The sequence below is a fragment of the Trypanosoma brucei genome, chromosome 3 (genome assembly GCF_000210295.1).
Source record: "Trypanosoma brucei gambiense DAL972 chromosome 3, complete sequence".
In the NCBI taxonomy this organism is placed as follows: domain Eukaryota; phylum Euglenozoa; class Kinetoplastea; order Trypanosomatida; family Trypanosomatidae; genus Trypanosoma; species Trypanosoma brucei.
Window position 1 is genome coordinate 1,107,628 of NC_026736.1, and position 25,476 is coordinate 1,133,103.

Consider the following 25,476-nt stretch of genomic DNA (forward strand, 5'->3'; position numbering starts at 1 on the left):
TAGGCGTTTTTATGTTCCTAAAAACCTACTAGCGTCAACTGTGTTGGCACAACAGCGTTGAAGCCGTCTCTAGAGTCTCCGCTGTGTGGAGTAATCGGCGTTTACTTTCCTGTGAGATGCCCGTTCACCTCCATTATTTCACGACATCAAAAAAAAAAAAAAACGTTCCAAACTTGGTTATGTGGATACTTAATGTTCAAGGGGTCAAGTACACGGGTCGAAAGTTTCATCGTTTCAAAAAATTTATTACCAGCAATGTTAGGTGTGTATTGAACTGTTTTTTCCGGGAAAAGTTGGTAAATGAATCTGTCATAGGGAAACTTGCCACCTTCACCAGCCCATTCTGAACAACAGCCCCCAGCATGTAGATTTTGAAATACGCATTGTTTTCCACGGGATTCGCACCGGTTTCTTCTGCGCGCCTTTGTGTTTTCGCTTATCGCTCTGCAAGTCACATTTTTTTGTGGAAACATCTGCATGGTTCCCCTCGATTATTTCTTCGGTCCGGGCGCCGCATGTGCGTGAATTTCTGTCGATGTGTGTCCCAACAGTTGGATTGCCTCTTCAGTCTTTACTGAACCTTGTTGACTTCTACGTGCGCTGCGTGGGTTGCCTGCAGCGTGCTTAGGGTCATTTTACCTTGGGATGCTCTCTGTTCCCGTGCCGAAGTGACGGCTGTAGTTGAACCGTTGTAATGAGCTTAAATGATCCTTTGCTGCGTGTCCAAAATGCTCAAGTACTATGGCCGCCCCACCCCCTGGGATGAAGTTGCCACACCAAGAGCACCAACCACGATTACTCGTGCGGATGAAGCCGCGGACTTCCCACCGAATTGAATGTCACCGTACTTATGGTCGTGTTGGGCGCCGTTGGGGTCTTACAAGCCACCAGCACTTTGACTCATGATGTTCCAGCGTCTTGTGTTTCATTTCCCGGAGTACTGGTTTTATCTGCTCTACTATACCAAATGTATGCGGTTGCTGCGATCCACGTGAGAAAATACGAACTGCGGTGCGCACTGCGTAAGTCTGTCTAGTCAAAGCTTTTATTTGGCCCTTTTCGCCGCATTTTCCGCTTGTAAAAAAAGTTGATCTCGGCACACTTTGTTTTACTTTCTCTAAATATTGCTCCAGTCAATATGTTTGGAGTCTTCTGCAGCCTCTTTCCCTATTTTTGGTGCCTTTGAATATTCTTCTCCAGCTAGTTTTTCTCTTTTTTTATTTTCTCTGGCTAGTCTCGCCTTTTCTCCTTCATAAATTAACTTATATAATTGGCGTTCTGCAGTTGCAAGTTTGTTGGTACTCTTGTTTATTCCGCTGCTTTTCTGGAGTATATCTTCCCTCCATCTTCATTTTTCCTACGTTCTCGTTTTTGCTGGACCACTGTAGTTGAACGCCGTTGTAATTTTCCTAACATCTGTTGAAACCCATTGAAACTTCATTGTGATCTCCACTCTCATATAGGTTGTGAAATTTGACAAGTCTTCTAAACATCGACTCACTGCCTTCGTTCGTGTCGGTTTCACGGGTATTGTGTCGCTTCAGTGGTGCAACCTGGCACTTGTGCGTGCGTGTCTGCTAAAAAATTTGTTTTCTCAACACAGAGAAGTGCTGGCATGGACTAGGTGCGTGGTGAAACTACTAACCTACGTTGTTTTATTTTTTTTTTGTTAAGTTATAAAAGGAAATCTGGAAAATTTGAAAGGTTATAAGATTCTGGCACAGTTGTCTCCTTTGTGTCTCCGATGTGCTGGTCAAGTCCTCCATGACTGTGCTCAACTGAATCAAGTATCATCTCTAAGTTTAGAAACGTCGCTACGATTCAAGAAAATGGCTTTCCCCCAGTTTGATTGCATTTGCCGCTTCGGAAACGAAGTTGGTGGTGACCGTCCATGGTCGAAAGCTTTACTGGCGTATGCGTTTCTGCCCTTCAAAGCAGTCAAGTCGCTGAGCTACCACTCACCCCTTATTACGTTGCACACTCCATAGTAATGTCAGGGCCCATATTCCAGATGAGAGGCAAAACCGAGCGTGTTCATCAATTCTGTTCCTTAGTGATTGGGGCAGGCAGATGATTGTCGGCCTCCGGGGGGAGCAGGCATCAAAGTCATCGGTTCTCGGGGATGAAAAGGAACATCACCTTACCCTTCTGCAACCGTGAGGGCACCTTTTCGGTGGTCTGTAGGCCAGGACAGTCATCAAGCACGCTCTACAAAAATAACCCGGACACAATCCCACATGGATCGCAATGGAGAGCTAGGGAGCTCCCACAGCCGAAAAGATTCGCTTTGGCAAAGCAACTTCACAGTTACGACGTCAATTTCTGAATTTTGCGAGGATTACGTGTGCCCAAAGAAGCGGAATACAAAAATGAAATATTAACAGAACACCATAGAAATTGCACGGCCCTGAAAATGAAGACAGAACCAATACTTGAAACGGGTAGCGACGGTATGCTTTGGGCCCCGCGGCGTACAGGGAGGTATGAAAGAGCATCGGCTAAATCGATGCCGGGCAGGGGCTACAAGTCACATTTCTGCCAACATATCCCTAAAAAGCGGAAGCGGCCACAAGACGAGCGCCGGATTCGCTCCGCCCAACAGTTAGCGCATTGATGACCGGTGCCGATATGAACTGGAGCAGTCGGGAGTTAGCTCCATACACACAGCCAGGCGAAGCAGGCTGCCTCGTCCAGGGGCATTTGAAAGGGAAACTGAGGAGAACCAACTCTGGGAAGGCCGCAATAAAGCCTCGAAGGCGTAACTGGTCCTCACAGCTGGGCGTGGCCACATACGGAGGGTGCTGGGTATTAAACTGGAACTCGAAATTAAACTGAATTAGCGACAGCAATAGAATCATATTCTAAGTAGGGATGTGCATGAATGCTGATAAAGTCATTTTTTTCTACTTTCACCACACACTACTCACAGAATAAGAACGATTGAATAGCTTGCCAACAAACACAGGTGCACGGGGTAAAGAATGGCTCGAGCGCGACCCAAAGAAACTAGGAATATAAAGGAGGTTACGCTATTGTCTCCGGTAAGAATGGAAACACAGACGACAACACCAAAAACAGATACACTGGCGCAACACTTCTTGAGCAAACAGCTGAAAATCCTCTAAATGGAACGAGGTTATGTGACAATGTAAGCGGAAAAGTAGCGGAGAAACATAAGGTGAAAAGTCTAATAAAAGGAAAGACACAGAGTGATGGAGAGGAAAAACATTTAAGGGAAGAACCACAGAAACAGCAGCCATCAACTCAACCAATCAGGAATTCCAACCGAGGTTACAAAACACACAAGAAATAATTGTCACCAGGCCATTACCGATAAAGGGACGGCTGCAGCTGTAATATCACCGGGGGCTGAGGAAGTAAGGACATATTATTTCCATGGAACAAGCAAACTAACGCGCAGTTGCTGAGCAAAAGGTGTGGCAACGGAAGGAGGACCCAGAGCATTTATTGGCATTTGGGGAAACGGTTAAAGAGCGGAAGGACATTGGCGGCACTCGCCAACTTACTGTCCCCACGATTAACTCTAAAAATAGGTCCTGCGAAAGTAAAGGAAGGGATGCTATGATGGACGTGGAAACACAGGGCGAAATTAACCAAAGGCGCAGAACCAACCATCAGGTCAACGTTTTCACACTGTCGGACAAAGAAAAATTATGAAATGGAGCGAAAACCCAACGAGGGCAACCTCACTTCAAAACAGTGCTCGGCGTGGTAGACGGGGATTGCCACCGCAGTGGCGGAAAAGTTGAAAAGGAATGGCGAAGGGAAGCGGTACCCAATGTCTATGGCCAAAAAAAATATGAGAGGTCCTTGCCAAAGCGTGCCTCCCTCCGGGTAGTTCCGGCGAACTCACTGGAAAGCCAACAGCACGGTCGCGAATAGGGGCGCCCCGCACGTAACCGGGGGCTGTGTAGTGGGAGTGAGAATTTTGTGGCAACTCCTCCTCCTCCTCCTCCTCCTACCTTTTACTGAGGTTCAAGTAACTTTTCCCTTTCCCCAGGAAATTGCAGGTCGAATTTTTGGCATTTCAGATGATGCGAATTATCGCTGTGAGTCGCTTGTGGCATCAGCAGTGAGAGCCTGGAAACGCCCCCGGGTCGCGTTCAAACCGCCCGGCTTCGAACTAGCAGTGTGCGACGCACTGGGCCGGTGCCGTTGCGCACACAAAGAGGGCGGCTGCATTGTCAGCGGCTTATTCCAATATTGCGTGAGGGGCATTTCAGAAACTGCTGAACTTGTGGCGTTTGAGCATTTTTTCATTTAGAAAGGGAGAAAAGATGAGATATCTGCCATGCTACTTTTCGGATGAAGTAAGTTTGAGCGTTGCCGCAGCCCTGATAATGCGGCGGTGGGAGTGGTAGTGGCTAGATGATTTTAAATGTTACAGTGATTGGGTGGATGCTGTGGGTGAATTTTAAGTAGGAAAATGCGACCACTCAGAGGCTGCCTCTCCATTTGAGTTGCTGGTGTTTCGCGTTCGCGCAGGATATCCAATGGGTCATACGTCCTTCACTGCCCCTACCTCCGTCCTGAGTGATTGATGTCGCAAAGCGACATCCTCCACCTTGTAGAACTCCTTCTGCACAAGGTTGTCAAGCGCGTCGGCCACCAGGGCTTTCTGCGACAACTGGGACCTGAGTTTCTTGCATTCCATGTCCGCCTGGCAGCTTATACGACTGATGCGTGCGCTAAGGTCGGCCCGACCATTATGTAGTTGCTCGACATCTGAAGATATTACCTCCACGTGTTGTTTTACACGCTGAAGGTTTCGAGTAACCCACTGTCTTGTCGTTTCTATTTCTTCCATGAGCAATGCCCGCGCCTGCTTCGCCTCGTTACCTAAAGTCACCACGGTGCCCGCAGTCTTGTCAACCTTTTGCTCCAGCGAACTGAGCGACTGGGTAATACCGTCAATTTTTTCTTGAAGCGGTGGAACCCGTGAATAATCCCGTCCTACTGACATCTCCAAATCCCTTAAAGAGCTTTCCACGAGCCGTAATTTTTCACGAAGGGTATCTTGCGCCTCTTGCCTTGACAAGTCCTTCTGCTCCGCCTCGCCCCACAGGGATGCGATCCGCTCCTCCACATCTCTTCTCACGTCACTCACTGTGTTTTCTATGCGTTGTTTCGTTCGTGCCGCTTGCTCTTCTCCATCGGCTCGGATCTTCGCCAGATCACTCAAAAATGCTTGGTGGGCATCTTCTAATGTTTCCTGTACCTTGGAAATGATGAATTGTTTGAATGTTTCCATATCCTCTAACCTTGCACAGGCCTGCTCTAACCGTTTTAATCGTGACAGCAGCTCCTGCTGCTGAAACCTGATGTCGGCCTCCTTTTCCTCTTGGATTCCTTGGGCTAGTTTCACCAACTTCGTAAGGTTCACCATTTTTTCATCGAACATACACACGCGGGCGGAGAGCTCCTCTACTCGATCAAGCAACTGCTGAACAGAGAAGGCGCCCTTCAACATCCACTCCACTCGTGACTCGGCGGCTGAGTCCACCTGTGCCGACCTTAAGGGCTCTTGAGGAGATGCACTTTCCTTCTTTCGTGGCCGCAAATATATGTCAGTGTAGTCCATCGCTCGCACTGTGTCGGACAATCGTCTTGTTATGCTTTCCAAAAATAACAAAAGTAATGTAAAAGAGATGTGGGAGAGCATGAGGTGAAGAAAACACCAGCAAGTCGAGACGATATCAACCTTTTACACACCACCGCTAGTAGAGTAACCACGGGAACTCTGCTTGTTGTCCGGTCCCTCCCTCCTGCATCTATAATCCCGTCTATCCTTTTTATTTTTATTTTTTCCACACCTCTCCCAGTGATAGAAATCATGTACACTCAAACCAGCCTATCGGAATCGTCCACGTAGAGACATGCTTCGAGTGTTTTGTTTTCCACATTCCACCTAACATATGCCTTGCCCGCAAACACCTTCTGTGGCAGTGCGGCGCGAAGAAAATACTTTGTAGAGGAAAGCCTAAATTCATATGGATCGACTTCAATAGCTACATCAGCAATACGGGCCTGTTTCGGCATCGTAACTTTCACAAGCAGGCCGGATGAACCCGTTCTGGTGAAATCCATGCCCAAATACAAGTCCTCCGCCGTGACCTTTTCTTGGTGAAGAATAGTGTATTCGGGTTCCTCAACACCATCCCTAGGTTTTGTTGTGGTATCCTTTCGGAACTGATGAACTTCGTTGAGTTCGTCATCTGTCCAGATTGCGTAACCCTTCGGCCTTCGAGCTTGATGCTGTTTTGCCTGAATTCTTTTTGCTTCCCGACTTTCTGAAGGGATTGGGAGGCATAACTGCTGATCGATTACCGTCGCGGGAAGGGGGATATTCGATGGGTTTGGAGCGGCGGCGCTGTCGCCATGGTTCACGACGGCCGTCGGCGCCGTTTCCTGCAAACTGTAGCCAACGGATTGGCCGTCAGGGCGTTTAAAACCGTGGTTTCTGTCTAGAAGCTGGGCGAGGCTCTGAATGTCACTATAAGACATTTCCGCTTCCCTTTCCTTTCCTTTCCACTAACCGAATGACTTCCACTCACTTTCTACCAACACTACATTATGGTGTCGTCATCCCCAAGGGGGGGGGGGAAGCAAAAACGCAACACACAACACAGTGCCAATAAGGAGTGGGAGGTGATAGATAGTAACGGTCAACTTTTTTTTTCACCTACTCGGCACGATAGGCGCTGCTGAGGAGGTTAGTGGAGGTGAGTGAGATGGAAAACACGTGAAGGGGGAGGTTTAGCTGTCAACTGTAACATAAGGTCCGCATGTACGTCTGTTGTTGCGTCCTGTGCCATTCGCACCGCCCCCTCCACCACCTCGCAAGGTTGAATCAATTCGTATCACATTTTGCTCGCATTTTCCAGGAGGGGATCCAAAAGCAGTCTGTCGAGTACTTGGCGGATCTCGGGCTTGAAAACAATAAGAGAAATATACTGTTTGGCCTGGAACGCAGTAAGAACGGAAGTGCGCATACAGCCGTCTTCTATGATTATGGTATTGAGCACCTTGTGATCCATCTCTGTAAATGGCATACGTGCCAGCTTTGAGGGGGATTCCCTCGACCACAATCGGAGCAACTTAAGTGCATCTTTGCTGAGATACCTTAGCGGCAGACTATTCTTCGGATGCTCCACTACAACGTACATGGTGCGGATCAACGACTCATACGCAGCTACGAGGTTTTGCTGCGTGTTCTCACGAACCTCCAAAACCTTTTTTGCGTTGTAAAACTCCATGAACTGCAGTGCGTTTTCTGGCCAACGCAGCACCGCGTACGCTAATGGTTCTTCATTCTCTTTAAAGTGCCTGAGGACTGAGCTCATCGAGTGCGCTTGCTGCGTGTGTTCCACCATCTCCCGTATGAGTGGTTCAATTTTTCCCAGATAGTGCTGAATGTCAGGTATTCCCGCTGCCCGTTGAAACAATCCACGTACAGCCTCCTGAGCATTAAATATGGCCGCCAAACGCGGTTTGGATGCCACCGCCGCTCCCGCCTGCGCCGCGACTGCATCGTCTTGAATGGGATGCAGCTGCACAATGTAGCCACAATGCGGCCGAAGCGTGTTGATCGGGTTTGGCTCCCGGAGGTAGGTTATGATGTCCCCGTCATCAGCCTTATGCTGGTACAGGGTGTTTTCAATGAATAGTTTGCACCCCGGTGACTCAAACGTGATGGCAGGCGCTCGGTCTTCTACCGCACGACATGCGGCAAGTACGGCACCGAGGCTATGACCGGTGTAACTAATGAACCACTCCCCTTCACCTTCCCCCTTTGTAGCACTCAAATGGATCCGCACCTGCTTGGAAAATTGTTGGGCCAGGCTAAACAAGATAGTCCTTTCGTTGAAGTAATACCAAACCCCCGAGCGCAAGCTCAACGCATCAGCCGTTCCACGGTGAGCGATGATACAGTGACGCAGTTCTTCATTTATATATGAAGCAGCGAAGTAGCCATCTTTGTCTAGCCCCAATTCCGCGGCCGTCAGGTGGAGGTTCCAGGGTTTAGGCAGCGGAGGCGCGTCAGCGATGCCGTAGACATGTAACGAAAGGAGCGCGTACACGTAATGCGAGACAAGCGGAAGCGAGGGAACTTCGTCTGGCGTCAGCTTCGATAGTGAACTTGGGGACGTCGTTTCTGGCTTAGCGGGGAGGAAGTTGTAAAAGATACTCATCTCGCCGCCTCAGCGAGTGATGACTGTAAACAAACGAGGGGGGAACGGAAAAAGCTATTTTCCTCACCCATGCCGTCGAAACAAACGAGCCAGGGAAGAAGAGAAACCAAATTAGATAAAAAGGACGGATAGAGTGACCCGTGGTGAAGGTGTGTGCCATTGGGCTTGCAGAGGGTGTGAAACTACAGATTAGAATGAAATGGATTGAGTATGCGTTGGCATGTGCTCCAGTGAGCAACACATTCCTTTCGGCTGACTGGAGGTGACGTGGTAACTAACTAGCGCTGAACACGTTCCCTCCATTCCCGTTGTGCGAGGGCCTCGAGGGTGCGCCTCACTTGCCAAAGTTCCCTTTGCCTCGGGGGTTTGACTGCCTCTATCCATGGCGGTTGGGACCGGGGAAGGCGGTGGCGCTGCCGTGTGAAGCGCATGATTGGCGCAACCACAGTAGCCTCATCCACGAGCCCACGGGGTGCTTCCTTCCCCTGCAACTGATGGATGGCAGCAAGACGGGAGGTAATCTTCGAGTTTAGCGAGTATCCGACTAGTGGCGGACCTGCACCAGTTGTTTTGCCATCGTTGAGGAGTGCGCGCGCCTCCATCATGAGAGTTTCGTAGTCGCTGTTTTTCAGTGTGGGTTGCGTCAGAACCCATTTAAGCGCAATAGATAACCACTGAGCTCTCGCGTAGTCGGACGCGTCGGCTTGAAGTTCCCTTTTCAACACCATGTAATATTTAAAGAAGCTGACGTGCTCCATTTCCTGCACGATACGAAGGAACAATGTCGCATTTCTTACGGAGAAACCGGCGCGGCTTAGACATCCGTCGACATGGGTAAGATGTTTTTCCACACGTTGGACAAGTTCTTCCCCAAGGAACAAATTGTGCCGGCTATACAACAAATCAAGATACAAATACTCCTCTCCTGTCTGTTTCACGTGACCAGACTCCTCTAGCGTGCGGAGCACCTTTTTGAAGTCCTTCACTCGACACTTTGCCAGGGCCACAAGACACGGGAAGATACTATGTGGTGATGGCGAAGAGGGCTGGCGTTCACTAAGAAGCGCTTGCAGGCACCACACGGCAAGTTCCCCATCCCCCGCGTCACCAGCAAGTCTTGCTGCACTGTGTATTACCATCGCCGAGGGAATATAGCCCACCAACGTTTCGCGGATGCGCCCAAACCATACAACCCCGGCCTTACTAAGCGACGATGAACTGAAGTACGTTAGACAATGCTGCAAAAGGGTGTCATCAGGATGGTTCGCTCTGGAAAGTAGGCAGTCACGGGAAACATTCACATAGCGGCCCGCCAAGTCCCAGCGTTCACCCTTTACACACGAGCGCAGCATCGCCACTAGGCAGGGTGGCTCTACCCACTTCAGAAATTCCTCGCCATGGTAATTCTCCCAACAGGAAAAGAACTGCTCGTAAACCGCAGCTTCCCCCTTGTCTTTCTGGTGGTACAACACGAGCCGTTTGACCCTTGCCCACCAATCGCTAAACAGAACGTCATCTGGGAGCTTAAGAAGGCGAAATGCTTCCTCCGAAACCGCACGGTAGCGCCCGAGAACTGTCTCACGCTGCTTTGCCGCACCGCGTTCCCCCCTGTCCTCACTCCATTCCTTACGGCTACGTTCGATGCACACGAAACACCTTGTACTCTGCCAGAATATACGAAGAACGATGACTGCTTCATGGGATGCCAGGCCCCGAGTGAGAGATGTACCGTCACTATTAGATAGGCACTTTTGTAAGTACTCCGGATCCAACGTGCATGCGGCAGCATTAATAACAAGGTCATTTAGAGTGACAGGGCCCATCTTGCGGCAGCTAAAAAACATTTCCGCACACTCCGCATGCAACCCCGCAGCGTGGGCCATTCGACAGGCTTCTTTGCAAAGCCGTGCCTTGCGGGAGTCAGAGCACTGAATGAGTTTTCTCATCAACTTTCCCAACTGTTTAATGTCGATGAGGCCGCTGGATTTTGACAACGAGCGCAAGCTGGCTTCCAAAGTGTCGACTCCCTCCGTTGCTGTCGGCACAAGTGTTGTCACTGCTCGCCCTTGAATACACCGGGAGAGTGTACTAACTAACCGTTGCATTTTAAATAAGCATCGGCGGCGGAACTGCGTTACCCTTTCCCGAAAAACAGACAAACAGATATAGACGTGAAGCGGTGTGTGTGTGTGTGTGTGTGTGTGTGTGTGTGTGTGTGTGATCCCAGTCTAACGAAGGTTCATATGAATTTCCGTGCAACACTGCTCTGCAGATTGTAGCTCACTAAGCACCCATATTCAAGAATAACAAAAACGTCATTTTTTCTTTAAATAGTCTGATTTAATTTAAAAAATTTTCTATTAATGTGTTCGAGCCAGTCCACATGTAAAAACCATTGCGGACTATTTTCACCCGATGCATTACCTTCATACACAACAATTGTGTTATACTTTTGTTGCGATGTTGTCGTCGACGCCTTGGCATTGTCGCTGTGGAAACTGAAATGAGGCTGCAAATTAGAAAAATCAAAGTAAAGGGGGGAGGGGAAACAACCGTGGGTCAACAGCAACACCAACAACTCCAATAATAACGGATTCCGAAGTGACGGATATTGAAATGCGATAAGTGGTGCCACTGAACCTGCCAACTGCCGTGGCGTTTGTAACCGTGCGCGGACGTTACCGTTTGGCCCTTCCTCTTTTCTGCGGTCCAGTTTTCTTTGGAGATGTTTTTTTCTTAGATGTGCTATGGTGTTCCAAAATTGCCTTGACGCAATTCGTCCTGTTCAGCCCCTTCTTAAGACCCAACTCTCCCTTGGCGAACGCAACAAGTTCAGACGCGAGGTAGTGGTTTCGCAGTTCGAACTCGGTAATTTCCGGATCGTACAACTTCCGCCGTAATTCCCGCACGATCGCTTTGGGGATGACAGATGGATTTTCAAGCATAAACGTAGCGACGTTCTCGCTTGTTAGCAGTACCTCCTCGTTGTTTTCATTTTCTTGATCTCTCTCAGTATCCTCTTCTTCTTCAGCGTTGACTGCCTCGCAGCACTGCTCATATGAAGCTATGAGCCAATCCACCATGTCACTCTCTTTTGCTTCATTACCATATGAAGGTGGAAAAACAACATCGATGATGAAATCCTCTACTGCATTGGGGAGCTCATCAGCCCTACCGCGTGCCGCCTCCAGCACCTCAGGTTTAACACCGCACGCCAGCACGAGGGCGTCATTTTCTTTATGGCTTCTGCCATTCATCCATCCATCGATGGCGTCGATAAGAAACTGCTCGGATATTTTCACACTGCCGCTGCTAACCTTTTCGTTGCCATCCGTGTTGAGTGCGACGGCCTCCTGCAAACGCAACCGAGCCCACACCGGTAAAGCGCTGTCAACAACTTCGTCAAATTCCTGCAGTGACGGAGGCTTTAGAACCCCTTCACCAAATACGGTGGGAGTTTCATTGGGATCCCCCACCAATAGAAGCAACTGCTCCCGCTCCTTTTCATCAGCGAAGAGACGTGTGATGTTGGCGCGTAATGCGTGGAGGCCGCTGCGCAGGATGTTGTGCATCACAGTCCCGGCACCAACCGTCCGATCGGGGTTTATGAAGGTGCCGTCACTTTTTAAGTCATTTGCGTGGGAAAAACGCTGAAGGCCAACGACATCCAGAAAAGCAAGTAGTCGAAAGAGTGGGTTATCCTTCCATTTCTCTATCATTTACTTTTCCACCTCCACCTCCAGTTCAGAATCAATCCTACGAGTGTTTGAGTGTACAGCTCCAAAAAGGAAAGCGATATCGGGACAACAAATTGCTTCCTTTTACCTACTACTGGAGGGTTGGGTTTATGACGAACCCTCCCTCCCAATAGTTTTTTTAAAAAAAAGGTGGAGGCAAAAAAAAAAAAAACCAGTAACAAAACCAACAAAAGTAATAAGGAGAAACAGAAGCACTTCGAAAGTCCCGGTTCTTTCTTTTCTTTTTCACACTACTTACACTATCAATGGGTGACGTTTACCAGTTGTGGTGCGTATGCGCAGAAGTTTCTCGGATAAAGGGGCGATGCTTCAAACTTTCTATTTTTTTTTTTTTTACCTGTTTGTGTCGGAAAATGACCCTCACAAACACCTGTTCATTTAAACGCACTTAACGTGAACGGCAACGTCCTTGAATGGACACAAAACCAAAAACGAAAAGAAAGTAGAAGAGACCTTTAGCCATGTTTATAGAACACCAACAACTTTTGTCGTGGAACTCCCTTACTTCTCACTGAGGATTCAGTATCATCCAAGGCTTCTTCTGTCTCACGGTCTTCTTTTATCTTTTTCTTTTATATTTGTTTCACCATAATAATGTGTATATTTCCTCAATCCTCCTAACACAGCCTTTTCTTCACTCCACTTCACCTTTTTTTCATATATATATATATATTTGTACGCATCTTTCCCCCTTTTTTTCCAGTCACCACATGTGTTTAGTAATCTCACCCAAACGTATGTCTTGCCCATCCTGTGATTAGACAAAAACAAAGAACAAAAACAAAAAGAAAAGAGAAAAAAGACACCACCACCGCCAGCTGTTGCTACCATCCCAACAACAGCACGGAAGAAGATATTACGAATTGCGACTTATTTCTTCCGTTCTCAACGCAACCAATTGATAACGGTGCAGCGGATTGTGAAGCACAACTATTCGTCTAGACCGTGACGTCTCAGAACACATGTTAGCACTACCGTCGTTACAACCATCATTTGCTTTATCATTCCGAGAGACGCCTTCACGTTCTCGACATCGTTTCCGCTGCGTGATGAGCGGCTGGGTTGGGAACAACACCCCCGTCTTTTTGTCCCTCAGCATCGCGTTGCCTTGTGTGCATATCCTTGCCAAATCTACAAACCACTGCTTCGCTGCCACTTCCTTTCCATTGGGGCCCGTGTATATTCCACACACAGCGCCATAAAAGAGTGGAACCTCCATGTCATCACTTACACGTGTCTCCACCTTAATAGTTTTCCGAGGGCGTGAATGCAGGAGATCCGGAAGCAGAAGTGAATCGGGCGATACATTTGTCACCACACATTTCATGCGGAGCAGAACCGGTGACATGGGGATCGCCTGGCAGTTAACGATTGTTTCGGTAAGCTCAACCGGTGTATATTTTAAGCGGGTTAGTTGGGAAGTTGGTGGTGGGTTCGCTTCGTTATATTGGGGAGAGCACCGCATTCGTTAAACGTCTTCACATTAAATATGCGTTTCCCTAAAACGGACGAAACTAACAAACTTGGCGTCTTTAGTTTTATATTATTGTTGCTTTTGTTATTGTTATTATTATTATTACTGTTGTTGCTGTGGTTCGACCCCCTCCCCCCGAAAAAAAAACAACAACTAAAAAAGAGGTTAAAACACTTATTCAATTCCGTGAGTGGTACAACGGGCGTGCGTGAAGAAGGGGAGGGAAGGGAGATGGAGGGCGATGCGGTGATGAGTTCCACTGCAACACGGTACGGCTCTAAAGAGAAGAAGGAGAGAATTTGCATATTTAAAGTAACGCAAAAACACCAGCAACATATGTGAAGCAACAAGTTATAATGAGACATCCATGCGGAGATCAATACACTCAACAACAACACGTTATGAGGGGCTGGGAAGAGAAACTAAGCGGTACCAAACCACTTCCGACTGTAGGACTCACACATATTACCAAAAGGGAACACTTTCATATCCCTCCGCTCCTGCTAAGTGTTTCATGCTGAAGAGAGCTGCCAGGAACGTCTTGCGCTGCACCTTGCCATTCACATAACCAAAGAAGTAACTCACAATATCCCCAATTGTCACCTTATCCAAGTTACGTATTTGACGCAGCAGGGCATCGTCGGTTGCGCTCATGGGAATGACTGCTCCCACTTCGTCAAGGTCCCCCGACTCACTACAGCGCCGGCGCTTTTCAGCGTTAAGCATCGCCGTGGTTCCACAAAGTGCTGACCACACACTATCATACCGCTGTTGCGCGTTTGGATGATCGGCAACTTCCGATACCGCCAAAACGACGCGCAGCACTTCACGCAGTTGCATGTATTCACGAGCTACAGCAGCGGCTCTCTGCCAACACCGCTTCAAGAGTTTGTACTTTCCGTTGAGGGACTCGATATTGTCTGACTGCATGCGTGCCGTAAAGGAGGTTAAGAACCGCCTCGGGATTGTTCTGTTCGCTATTGTTTGCAGCACAACCCACCCTTGATCATGTTCCTCTTCCACGACAGTTGCCCGCAGTAAATCTCGCACGCTTTCAAGATCTGCGACCTCAGTGCACCACATGCGCTTCTTAACAGCCTGCAACGCCACTAAAAGACCCGTAAGTGCAAATCGTGAGTCCGCATTTTCTACGATGTCTGCGAACAAACGCAAATCCTGAATTACCTCTTCACATCGGTCTGTCACCCACTGGTATAGTTTTTCTTGTGAAATTACTTGGCTCGAGATGGCAGCTGTGTTCAACACATCATACTCATCTGAGACCCCAGCTCTCGCTGAAGAAAGAGGGACCGGTATGGAGTTTATGGCAGCGTACATTCGCAGTAGTGAGTCGTTGAAAAGGGTTTGCCTCAAAGTGTAAGGGTGCTGCAAATAAACACGCTCAGTGAAGTGTCTCCACAACACAATGTTTTCTGATGTGGTAAAGGCATGAAAGAAACAGTTGATTGTTCCTAGCGAGAGCACCTCGCGCACGGACATGAACTCCGCACAACGTAAAAGAACATCATACGGCAGGTCCTGAAAGCGGTGTCGCGTGGCCGAACTGCAAGACGACGATGGCCCCGGTTCATCAGGACATTCCTTTCCCTGGTTCTGTTGTTCTGCTATCATCGCATGCCCCTCCTCGTACGATAAGAACGGCACAACAACAATTAGAACAAATCTTTCAATAATAACAGGGAGAAACAGAGAAAGACAAAGGGAAGAAGGGATGCAATGGCGACCGCTGGCAAATGGACGATGCAACAGGCCTCTGTGAAGAAAATATTATAAGAAGTATATGCACACGTATGCGCACTTTCATTCGCTTGAAAAAGTACATACGCGACATAAGCACACACACACACACACACACACACACACACACACACACACACACATATACATTACGTATTCTCTTACTCGACAAACCTCTCATAACCCAAAGGAGGTGGCATAATAACGCAGCCTCTATCTCAGGCATTGTCAATGTGCTACGCGTATTAGTGTAACGCAAGAAAAGCACCAGAATCAAGGCCTTCCAACGTGTAATTCCCGTGTACCTTGGCCAGCTGTTCGCTCCGTATATAAGTTTTTATGAACTGCAATCCTTTTCCATCCAGATAGGTGTGGAAGGCGGTGAATTAAAGCGCGGGAACACTTTTGCTGTATTCCCTCCGCACATGTTCCTTAACAATGCCTACACACACATACATGCACACACACGCTAAGACGTGAACCGAACTAAAGCAAGCACACACATGGGGGAGAGGGAAAGACAAAAAAAGAAACGAATGTAAATGCGTACATGAAGTGCGGTTGAACAAGGTCGCATGTAGAAAGGGATACGTATACATACGCCGTCACGTATTTTAGGGCTTGTTACAAACACTTTGCCCCACCGCATTAATGCTGTCGGTAGCAGCACATTCACGAACGCCGTGTTAGTGTGTGTGTGTGGGGGGGGGGGGAAGGGAAGCCTAGAAAGCAGTTGAGAGAGCATGCTGGTAGCAGATTTGATGTACCTTGTAATAATACGTACACATAAGCCAGCTGCGTATTCGTACAAGACAAAAAAAACGGAAGGGAAACCGCGTGCAAGGTGTTGATAACATATCCCTTCCTTTACCCGCCGTCACACCATGGACACATGGCAAGGGAAAGTGCTCGATCACAGCATATGAAGGATACTAATGTTGTTGTTGCTGTCGTTGGTGTTCGTGAACGAATGATGCCTAAACAGACAAATAAAGAAATATACAAACTCATTTATTAGAGGTTCCTACAACTACAAGGTGTTCTTGCCTACCGCTGCTCGCGATTTTCGTATGCCCAAAATGAAAGACAGTCAATCAAAAGAGCTACGAAAAGCCCCGCCTGTGGGGCCTTAACAAACTCTTCCCGCGTGATGCGTAGGGGCTCTGCGGTTGGAATGAGATCAAACACCTCCTGCACGACCGTCTCCCGCGATGGCATCTCCAGCCCGGCTTCAACCAGTTTGGAATGAGTTTCCCTAAAAAAAGAGTTGACGTGAACAGGTCTCAGGACGCCGCAACCCTCAATGTCTAGTATATTCCAGAAGAAAAGCGGTCGCTGACAGGCGGGGAGAAATTCCACGGCTATAACAAAGTCAACAAACTTCCTAAAATCTAACTCAGAACACGCCATCATTACGCTTGTTTCGAAGAATCTGTCAATGAAAAGAGAAGAAAGCGGGCCGACGCCGCGAGGGAGACCGTCATCTCTTACGGTGGGGAGGCCCTTTTTGTAAAGCTTCATGTTCGCAGCATTGAGAGTGCCTTGGTTGCGCGTGTCGAGGAGCAGAAACTTGTCATACAAGTGTGAGGTAATGGCTGCACTAAACCAATTGCGTGGCAGGTCTTCACGCATCAACTGTAAACTCACCCATTCATCCATTAGAGGGCTCTGCAAAAGTGCGTCAATGCGTATGGTGCCTCTCATACCAGGATCTAGAGCCCAAAATATGCGCCGACTCACTGCACAACAGTAAAAAGGTAAAATGTCGTTGCTGATGTCGCGGAGTGCATCAACTCGCGACACCAAGTCCCGTACATAGCTCTCGAGCTCATCTTCCGTGAGGCGCCCATCATTGTTGGTATCCCACATGAGGAGCTCAGCCTCACATTTGACGAGTGACACCTGCTTTGCGAACCGTTGGTAAATATGTGCCACTTCCACGCCACCCGCATGAGAACGTGGACATGAAAGAAACAACTGCAACGACGGACGGGGCCTCTTTGCCACACCAACGTACATCACTTCATCCAACGGAGTGGTGTCGACGGGGCACTCCTGCTGGGCTGAGCGAACCGATATTTCCCGACACGGTGAAGTCTTGGGAGTTGGTTCGAAACGCTGCCCTTGCCAAACCTTAAGTTTGTTCATGATTTCTGTGAATTCCGAGATAGTAACCGTTTGCTTCGATTTATCTGCGGTGAGCAGTGACCACAGTTTTACCTGCATCTCGTCCAGTTGCTCAATATCTCTAAAGCGGAGATTGAGCTCAAACGCTTTGCTGGTGACTCTCAAGTGCTGCAACACATCCTCGGCGGAGGGATCACGTGTGCGGAGGTAAATTGCAGGGATGAATGATTTTTCTTCCGCCCCCCACGCCTTCTGCGCCTCCTTATTGATTCGTGCAACCTCCTGCCTCCGTGAATCGTCATCCACATCGCCAGACGTCGACGCATTGTTTGCCGCCTGCTTAAATGCCTTCACTAGCGCGGGATCCACCGTTGGTAACCCCTGTGATAGTGCCAACATCACCCACCTGCACTAATACAACTCAGCTACTTCACACGTCTCCACCCCGCTGATAAGGCAGGGGGGGGGGGGAAGTAATATCGACGCACCAAAACCAAAATGGCGTCAAGTGAACGCTGTCCGTCAAAAGGCTAACGGTAAGGATGAAGTGGTAGAGAAAGGGAGCGGTTTTGTCATTGCCATTCACAGTGTTACTTTTAGAGATGGGTGAAAATGTTTCCTCCGAAAAAGAAAAAAAAAAAGAAGATCCCACACACTACCGCACAACCCTGGGAGAGGCGAATACCAAAATGCACCCGCCTTGTCATCCACATGAAATAACCACCATCACCCCTAGGAGGGGTTCCATTCACCCACATTTCAGCCCACGCTCCAGAGGTTATCGCACACATTCCATCAAATCGCGATCCACTTCAATGAGCATCGCTCTTCGGCGTGTTTCCTCAGAAACTCATGCGTTCGCTCAGCACAGATTCGATCCACGTATTCTCGTAGGAAGAATGGCGCCACCGCTGTAATGGGTATGAACAACAGTAACTGCCTTCGGAACAGATATTTCGTCCTCTCACGCTCCGCAGCAAGTCGTTGGAGTTGTTTTTGTGTTGCCACAACTGCTTCATCTGAGGCCCTACACCACGCCTGCAGTTCACTCACGTATTGATTAACATACGCGCCATACGGTGTGCCTACAACAGCGGTAGGAGCTATGGATCTAAGCGGTACGATGTTTGATGGCTGGTAGTACATTGTCTGTGCTGCAGCTGTTCTCTGAACCCGCAACAATTTGTTTGCTCTCGCCCATATATCTTTTCGCAACGCGAGGAGTGAACCCCCTAATGCCATCCTACAGTACGCAAACGATGAATGGATATCAAAGAGAGAGGGGAGAAAAAGGAGAGAGGAAAAAAACAACAACAACAGAAAATTCCCCTCTCCCCAAACAAAGCAAACCCACACTGCAGTGTTTACACGTAACTACATGTGTAATATGTTCGTCACAGAGGTGACATAAAGATCGCTCATCATAAAGTCGTAGAAATTACAATGCATTTCCCATCAGTTGCACGAACTTGGGTGTGTACTAAGCCGATACCAAGAAAGGGGAAATGGACGGGTAGAGGAGGTGTGTGTGTGTGTGTGTGTGGAGGGAGGCAATCAGAGTTGTGTTAAGCTTTGATTCATCGTTTCACATCAGAAAAATAGATGCGTAAAATTTGGCATTTGGACATCATAGAAGCTCTGGAACTACTACGGAGCATATTTTTTCCTTTTTTTTTCTCGTGCAGGAAGTGAGCTTTGGTATTCAGCAGCTAAACTAACATGTGACAACCAATGAGCAGCCGAAAGGAGCAAGGTTCTCGTGCTACATTGTAAGATGTTACCGTGCCCCGCGTTCATTTCCCCATCGAGTTTCACGACGGCTTGCATATTCGCTTCGAACACATCAAAGAGTGAGGACCTCCCGCCCTAAAAACGATAAGAGAAAAGAGAGACCAAGCAATAGAAACAAAAAAAAAATAGGGCAAAGATAGCTTACGCACGCATGTGCCTCTAGGAACAGGAAATAACAGGTGGGGACGTGTTAAGACCGCGTAACATTTCGTTCCGCTTCTTACTTACAGTGAGTGCAGCTGTTCCCGGAATGGGGAGTCACGAGAAAAGATAACAAAGCGACTACGGAGAACGCGTTTGGAGAAACAAACTTCGGGGTTGCGCAACCCCGCAAAACTGTAACCGAAACGCACTTTTAGGTATCCGCACGGGTTCGCTTTCAAACATAGTCCCGGTTCATAACGATATTCATCTCATGCTTCCAATACTTCCTTCTTATGTCATCTTCAACGACTAGACGCCGTGCCAGTCGCAATGCCTGGAGCTCAGCTTCCAGGAAGAACTTTACACAGTCGTCCGATTGCTGTTGCGCAAGTGCAGCGGCCTCCGCATCCCCCCCAGCGTAAACTTCTGGTGGAAGAGCGGCGGCCACATTCGCCCTATCACTCACTGTAAAATAACAACGCCACATGTACTCAAGTATCGTAAACAAACAACGGTAACGTGCCGTGTACACTTGATGTGTATTGTCCAGCAAAAACTGAGAGCGACGTTTGTGAATAACGGAGATTGTCGCATTGTCGCGTCCCTCCCCGCCACTGCGGAACTCTTCTGCACGTGGCGTTATGACGTCGCTCAATACATTCACTTGACATAAGAGGAGGCGGAAGGTTTCAAGGAATGCTCCCCACCGGAGTTTGTCCCGTAAATTAATGTGACGAAGAGATGAGGAGCCCGAAACTTGGATGGTCTCATCACCACGGAGGAAAACGTGTGGTGCATCTCCGTGTGAGGATAGACATAGATGAATTGCAACAGCTTGGTGCAAAACAGCAACGCAGCGTGCATGCACAAATGCCGATTCGTTGCAGGGCTCGTAGGCACACCATTGAAGGGCGTAAAACATTTCACATTCGCACAGCCGTTTCAGTATCAACTTTGCCTCTTCCGTCTGTTGTGGCGGGATCACACGAATTAGTGGCACGATGAGGTCATGTTCAAATACGTAAAAACGATGGCACCATGCTGAGTTGTTCATGCAATCATGCAAAATGCGTTTCGCTGTACTTGTGAGCTCATCACTCAAGGGGCATTCCGGGATGATGGGCTGCAAGCACTTGTGTAGCCAATCTTCTTCTACCGTAAACGACCGAAAGGGTGCGGCGCGCAGTTCACTGTGTTTATCTTCAGTACCCTGATCTCCGCCTAATAATGAGTCCCACGAAGGTGGATGGAGTAGGAAGGGAAACGAATGCACGAACCACGACCGGTACAACCATGCGTGATAGTTTTTGCCATCATCGTCCAATGCGGCGTCGCAAAATACCCGCTCATCGATGTCAGAAAACTGCATGTTATGACAAGTAAGAAGGTAACCGTCGAAAGCACTTCGTGACCCCGTTACTACGGGGTTTGCATGCATTAGAGCCTCTCGCAGCATTTCCCTCCGATGATGCCACACTTGGAAGTTTTTGGGATTCATCAACGCAAAGCGCTCCATTGCCTTCAGCTCCCAACGTATCGCCCTCCACACGCTGCACTCCCCCGTTGGGCCCTGCACGTCGCATTGCGCCGGCAGCCACTCCTGACTGACCTTCGCAAGACTGTCAGTCTTGTCGCCACAACATTGCTGGCCATTTTCCGCCATAAATGCATCTCGTGTGGATGTGACAAGTCTCGAGGGCTGAAGAAAAACGTCGCGCCGGTCCTTCCACGCGGAATAGTGCGATGCGTTTTGCTGAATCACAAATGATGTCAGAAGCAGCCACTGCGGCGTGGAGGGACCAACGCGGGTACCCTTGAAGGTTACGCCAACGGCTCTATAAATTCCCATCACGTAATCGAACTTCTTCGAGAAGACGGCGGGAGTCATGTTGGGGTGTTTTATCAAAGGGGTCTCCTCTTTTGGGGTAACGCCTGGGAAGAGGGCCTGCAGCGCATTAATATCGGAAAGCAGCGCCAACCTCTCATCTTCTGAGTTCAATGATGACGACGAGTAAGTGGATGGTAGCGATGATGATTGGCGGCTTTCTTCACTACGCACCGCGCTCTTATTCATTTTGTGGCTGCACCTGTAGGTCCCAGAGGGAGTCCAGCGTCCCTCTTCTGCAAGTTTCTTTCCCTAAATAAATAAAGTACCAGCAACAAAAGAAAGGATTGGGGAGAGGGGGGTTAAAAAAAAAAAAGAGAGAAACGAACCAAAATGGTAACCCTCAGAAGTGAGGAGGGGAACAGCACAATAAGAATTCTAGATTTTCTTCGATATAAAAATAAAGACCGCAAACAACACACCAGCGGCAAAAAAAGAGGAAATCAAAAAAAAAAAAGAACAAAAAAGTCAAATTACTCAAACCTGCACCGATTCCTTTCTTCGAGATATGAAAAAATGAGAAAGATAAAAGAAAGAAAAAATTGAATGCCGGGCAGTTGAGGGTGTGGGTCTCCCCAGCGCCCCTCAAGAAAAAAAAATAATGATCAAGCGAATACATTGACAGGGTCACTTTTCATAGTTCCACACAGGTCTTCTTTTTTTTCTTTTTTTCCTATTTTCCTCCCCGTTGAAAAGGAAGAAAAAAAAACATGTACATGTATGTGTTGCATTCTTCTTTTTTTTTTCCTCTCCATTTTTCTTTGGTTTCACTTCAAATTATTAATGTCGGTAGGTTTCGCGATCGAGCACCACGAGATGAGTGCAGACAGACAGGATCAAAGCCAGAAAAAAAAAATGTTTAATCAAAGTTAAGGCTGTAATGAAAATGATAAAAATAGGAATAATAAAAAATGATCTTAATAAGTGGTAATGATTATCACCAACACAAATAGAAAATTAAAAATAAAAGAAAAGACACGGTGGCTCCGATATGTATCAAACGGAACTCCCGCTCGAAACGTGAGTTGTCTCCGGGACGCAAAACAAAAAAAAAAAAGAACACGGATGTCATTCCATGTGATATCAAATAAAAATGGGACTCCTTCTCTCATGCATATTTGTCTGAGACATTTTATAATAACGTTTACACTGTAAAAAGCACATATACACACACATATATATATATATATTTATTTATTTATATATTTGAAACGAAAGAAAAAAGCGGAAAGTAAACTAAACATAATTATACAAATATCACCCATGCTATTGCATCACATAAACCACACGTGGGAGTGACACGCCACCCATCTTCTCTTTTCTTCCTTCTTCAATCACATTCCTTCACTTTTTTTATTTTTTTTTCTCCCTAACAAGTGCTAATAGGCGGTTATTTCGCGTTCAGAAGAGTGCAATAACAAATAATATTAAATATAGTTGTATTGGCAATTATCATCACTTTCTATTTATCTGCTTCCACTCCCCTCCTTATTTTACTTATTCCTTTACTTAATTTAATGTGGCTTCACACCGACTCACCGCTAATATCTATTTTAAACTATGCAGTACCCCCTTCTCCCCATTTCTTCTTCTTATTTTTGTTTTCTCGTTCCATACCTTTTGCAGTTGCCCCTTTCACCGCTTTCATATTACTTCAATTTTTCTTAAATTCATATTTGTGAAACCCATTGAGTTCTTAACTACACCTTCACAACCTTTCATCATTTTGTTTGTTTGTTTCACGCGGCACCCGCCACCGTTCCCCCTGTTCATTTATATGATACGGTAAAGATAAACATCCCTTGAATGAGGGTTTACGTTGTGCACATATATTTATATTTATATATGCCGTTGTGCCATTTCCCGACACCTGCGCGAAGGCACGGCTGTACATCTGCCAGCAGCAGTAATAATAATGCACAATGCGGGAAGGAATGATTAATGACGCTCCAACGGGCACTAGACGAGTTTAGCATAGAAGTCATTACCCTTGTCGTCCACAATAATGAATGCGGGGAAGTTCACAACCTCAATGCGCCATACGGCTTCCATACCCAGCTCTGGATATTCCACAACTTCAACCTTCTTGATGTTGTCCCTCGCAAGGATGGCCGCGGGGCCGCCAATACTTCCAAGGTAAAATCCACCGTACTTCTTGCAAGCGTCGGTAACGACTTTAGAGCGGTTCCCTTTTGCAAGGGTGACGAAACTGCCGCCCGCAGCCATGAATGGTGCCACGTAGGAATCCATTCGACCAGCGGTGGTAGGTCCAAAGGAACCGGACGCCATTCCCTTGGGAGTCTTTGCAGGCCCCGCGTAGTAAATCGGGTGATCCTTCATGTACTGCGGGAGTGGCTCATCGGCATTAAGTCGTTCCATGATCTTTGCGTGTGCGATGTCACGCGCCACGATAAGGGGACCAGTGAGGCTCAGCCGCGTTGTCACGGGGTATTGAGTAAGTAACTCACGAATCTTACTCATTGGCTGGTGGAGGTCCACTTCAACAGTGCCGTTCCCGAGGGACGTGAGTGGCACATCGGGAAGGTATTTGGCCGGGTCCCGCACGAGTTTCTCCAGGAACACACCTTCAGATGTTATCTTTCCTAGAATTTGACGGTCTGCACTGCAGGAGACGCCCAAACCAACAGGGCATGAAGCACCATGGCGCGGTAGTCGAATGACACGGATCTGATGGGCGAAGTATTTTCCACCAAACTGCGCACCAATACCAAGATTACGCGTCATCTCCAGTATGATTTCTTCCCATTCAATGTCGCGGAAGGCCCTGCCGCTTTTGTTTCCAGTTGTCGGCAGGGAGTCGTAGTAGCGACAGGAGGCAAGTTTTACCGTTTTCATCGTCATTTCCGCGCTGGTGCCCCCGATGACAAGTGCAATGTGATAAGGAGGGCAAGCTGAAGTGCCAAGAGTTTTCAGTTTTTCTTCAACAAAGGCGCGGAGAGACTTCGGGTTTAGGAGAGCTTTCGTTTGCTGGTAGAGAAACGCCTTGTTGGCACTGCCACCGCCCTTTGCGACGAAGAGGAAATGGTACTCATTTCCGGGCACGGCCATCAGATCCATTTGCGCCGGCAGATTGTCGCCTGTATTTGCTTCCTTGAACATATCCAGGGCAGCAGTCTGGCTGTAGCGGAGGTTGCGACTCACGTAGCATTTCCAGATGCCATGGGACAGATATTTCTCGTCTTCACCCCCCGTCCAACACAGCTCACCGCGCTTCCCCAATACAATGGCAGTACCCGTATCTTGACAGGCGGGAAGGATGCGGCCAGCAGCGACGCAGGCATTTTGCAGTAGCGTTGTAGCGACGAAGCGGTCATTATCAGTTGCCTCAGGGTCGTCAAGAACACGGCGCCAGCCGGAGAGATGATCTTCGCGGAAGTAGTGATGCACGTCGGTGAAAGCGTGTTGCGCAAGTACGGTTAAGGCGGTGGGATCGACGCTCAACACTTTACGGCCCATTACCTCGATTTCCTTTACGTAATCTCCGGGAATATTGTAGTATTCTGTCTTGTCATGGTGTGGATCGGAGGGTTGAAAGATGGGTTCGTAATGGAACTCTGTGGTAATGGGAAGAGTTTCCTCGATATCGTCAACACCATGGCAGTTCTCGCCAAGCTCACAGTTTTCGCAGAAACTCATCACTTACTTAATCCTCACCCTATCTTGCACGTACACGTATGTACTCGCGATATGTTTATTCCTTTTTTAAAAAAAAAACTCTTTCCTACCTTGTACCTATGGCTTTCGTTCGGGTGAATCTCAGCCCCCTTCTCTTACTTTTTCTCTAAGTCTTTGCCCCTTACCTCTTTTTTTGAAAAAAGTTTTCTTTGTCAGGTGGCGGGTTGTAATATTACTTTCAATTTTTGTTTTTCTTGATAAATTAACTCCTTCCAACCCGTCGCACGTGGGGTGTGCCGTGGCCAAAACAGCGACAGCAGAAGTGTTGGAGGCGGGGTGATAAAAAGAAGTGAGAGAAGAGAAGGCAACAAAAATGAGGCAAAGCAAACGGAAAGAGTTGCAGCCACCACGCCGCAAGAGGGATTCTCTTGTCTTTTAGTTCTCAATATGTATTTCTCATTCTCGTACAGTTGTTTTCTTTTTTTGTTTTTAAGCCACACAGGTGCGGAGCTGATGGTTCAAGCGCTGTTCCTTTCACCTACATCGCACCTTACCGTCCGTTCCCCGGCAGTGGGGAAGCAACACCAAGCAAACCAATGGAAAAAAAGTAAAGGAAAAACGCACACTTTATTATCTAACATGACTCACATATCCTTTTCCATTAAAATACTAAACATGGTACAAAAAAAA

At 47.8% G+C, this 25,476-nt stretch overlaps 12 protein-coding genes across 12 annotated transcripts; all 12 read right to left on the minus strand.

The window, feature by feature from the left end:
- Window positions 1-146: 146 nt before the first annotated feature.
- Window positions 147-479, minus strand: TbgDal_III4830 (hypothetical protein, unlikely; the record flags this gene model as incomplete). Its single annotated transcript, XM_011774129.1, has 1 exon — window positions 147-479. The coding sequence occupies one exon, from the start codon at window positions 477-479 to the stop codon at window positions 147-149; it is 333 nt and encodes a 110-aa protein (XP_011772431.1).
- A 4,040-nt stretch (window positions 480-4,519) lies between these two features.
- TbgDal_III4840 (hypothetical protein, conserved) lies at window positions 4,520-5,683 on the minus strand (the record flags this gene model as incomplete). Its single annotated transcript, XM_011774130.1, has 1 exon — window positions 4,520-5,683. One exon carries the CDS (start codon window positions 5,681-5,683, stop codon window positions 4,520-4,522), a length of 1,164 nt encoding a protein of 387 aa, XP_011772432.1.
- A 179-nt stretch (window positions 5,684-5,862) lies between these two features.
- On the minus strand, window positions 5,863-6,525 carry TbgDal_III4850 (hypothetical protein, conserved; the record flags this gene model as incomplete). Its single annotated transcript, XM_011774131.1, has 1 exon — window positions 5,863-6,525. The coding sequence occupies one exon, from the start codon at window positions 6,523-6,525 to the stop codon at window positions 5,863-5,865; it is 663 nt and encodes a 220-aa protein (XP_011772433.1).
- Window positions 6,526-6,881: 356 nt separating this feature from the next.
- TbgDal_III4860 (hypothetical protein, conserved) lies at window positions 6,882-8,213 on the minus strand (the record flags this gene model as incomplete). Its single annotated transcript, XM_011774132.1, has 1 exon — window positions 6,882-8,213. One exon carries the CDS (start codon window positions 8,211-8,213, stop codon window positions 6,882-6,884), a length of 1,332 nt encoding a protein of 443 aa, XP_011772434.1.
- A 278-nt stretch (window positions 8,214-8,491) lies between these two features.
- On the minus strand, window positions 8,492-10,159 carry TbgDal_III4870 (hypothetical protein, conserved; the record flags this gene model as incomplete). The annotated part of the gene is made up of 1 exon (XM_011774133.1): window positions 8,492-10,159. One exon carries the CDS (start codon window positions 10,157-10,159, stop codon window positions 8,492-8,494), a length of 1,668 nt encoding a protein of 555 aa, XP_011772435.1.
- A 732-nt stretch (window positions 10,160-10,891) lies between these two features.
- TbgDal_III4880 (hypothetical protein, conserved) lies at window positions 10,892-11,932 on the minus strand (the record flags this gene model as incomplete). Its single annotated transcript, XM_011774134.1, has 1 exon — window positions 10,892-11,932. The coding sequence occupies one exon, from the start codon at window positions 11,930-11,932 to the stop codon at window positions 10,892-10,894; it is 1,041 nt and encodes a 346-aa protein (XP_011772436.1).
- An 895-nt stretch (window positions 11,933-12,827) lies between these two features.
- On the minus strand, window positions 12,828-13,436 carry TbgDal_III4890 (hypothetical protein, conserved; the record flags this gene model as incomplete). Its single annotated transcript, XM_011774135.1, has 1 exon — window positions 12,828-13,436. The coding sequence occupies one exon, from the start codon at window positions 13,434-13,436 to the stop codon at window positions 12,828-12,830; it is 609 nt and encodes a 202-aa protein (XP_011772437.1).
- A 474-nt stretch (window positions 13,437-13,910) lies between these two features.
- Window positions 13,911-15,077, minus strand: TbgDal_III4900 (hypothetical protein, conserved; the record flags this gene model as incomplete). Its single annotated transcript, XM_011774136.1, has 1 exon — window positions 13,911-15,077. The coding sequence occupies one exon, from the start codon at window positions 15,075-15,077 to the stop codon at window positions 13,911-13,913; it is 1,167 nt and encodes a 388-aa protein (XP_011772438.1).
- Window positions 15,078-16,250: 1,173 nt separating this feature from the next.
- TbgDal_III4910 (hypothetical protein, conserved) lies at window positions 16,251-17,729 on the minus strand (the record flags this gene model as incomplete). Its single annotated transcript, XM_011774137.1, has 1 exon — window positions 16,251-17,729. The coding sequence occupies one exon, from the start codon at window positions 17,727-17,729 to the stop codon at window positions 16,251-16,253; it is 1,479 nt and encodes a 492-aa protein (XP_011772439.1).
- A 396-nt stretch (window positions 17,730-18,125) lies between these two features.
- TbgDal_III4920 (hypothetical protein, conserved) lies at window positions 18,126-18,572 on the minus strand (the record flags this gene model as incomplete). The annotated part of the gene is made up of 1 exon (XM_011774138.1): window positions 18,126-18,572. The coding sequence occupies one exon, from the start codon at window positions 18,570-18,572 to the stop codon at window positions 18,126-18,128; it is 447 nt and encodes a 148-aa protein (XP_011772440.1).
- A 928-nt stretch (window positions 18,573-19,500) lies between these two features.
- TbgDal_III4930 (protein farnesyltransferase alpha subunit,putative) lies at window positions 19,501-21,339 on the minus strand (the record flags this gene model as incomplete). The annotated part of the gene is made up of 1 exon (XM_011774139.1): window positions 19,501-21,339. One exon carries the CDS (start codon window positions 21,337-21,339, stop codon window positions 19,501-19,503), a length of 1,839 nt encoding a protein of 612 aa, XP_011772441.1.
- A 1,770-nt stretch (window positions 21,340-23,109) lies between these two features.
- On the minus strand, window positions 23,110-24,807 carry TbgDal_III4940 (fumarate hydratase, putative; the record flags this gene model as incomplete). The annotated part of the gene is made up of 1 exon (XM_011774140.1): window positions 23,110-24,807. One exon carries the CDS (start codon window positions 24,805-24,807, stop codon window positions 23,110-23,112), a length of 1,698 nt encoding a protein of 565 aa, XP_011772442.1.
- Between the last annotated feature and the right edge of the window lie 669 nt (window positions 24,808-25,476).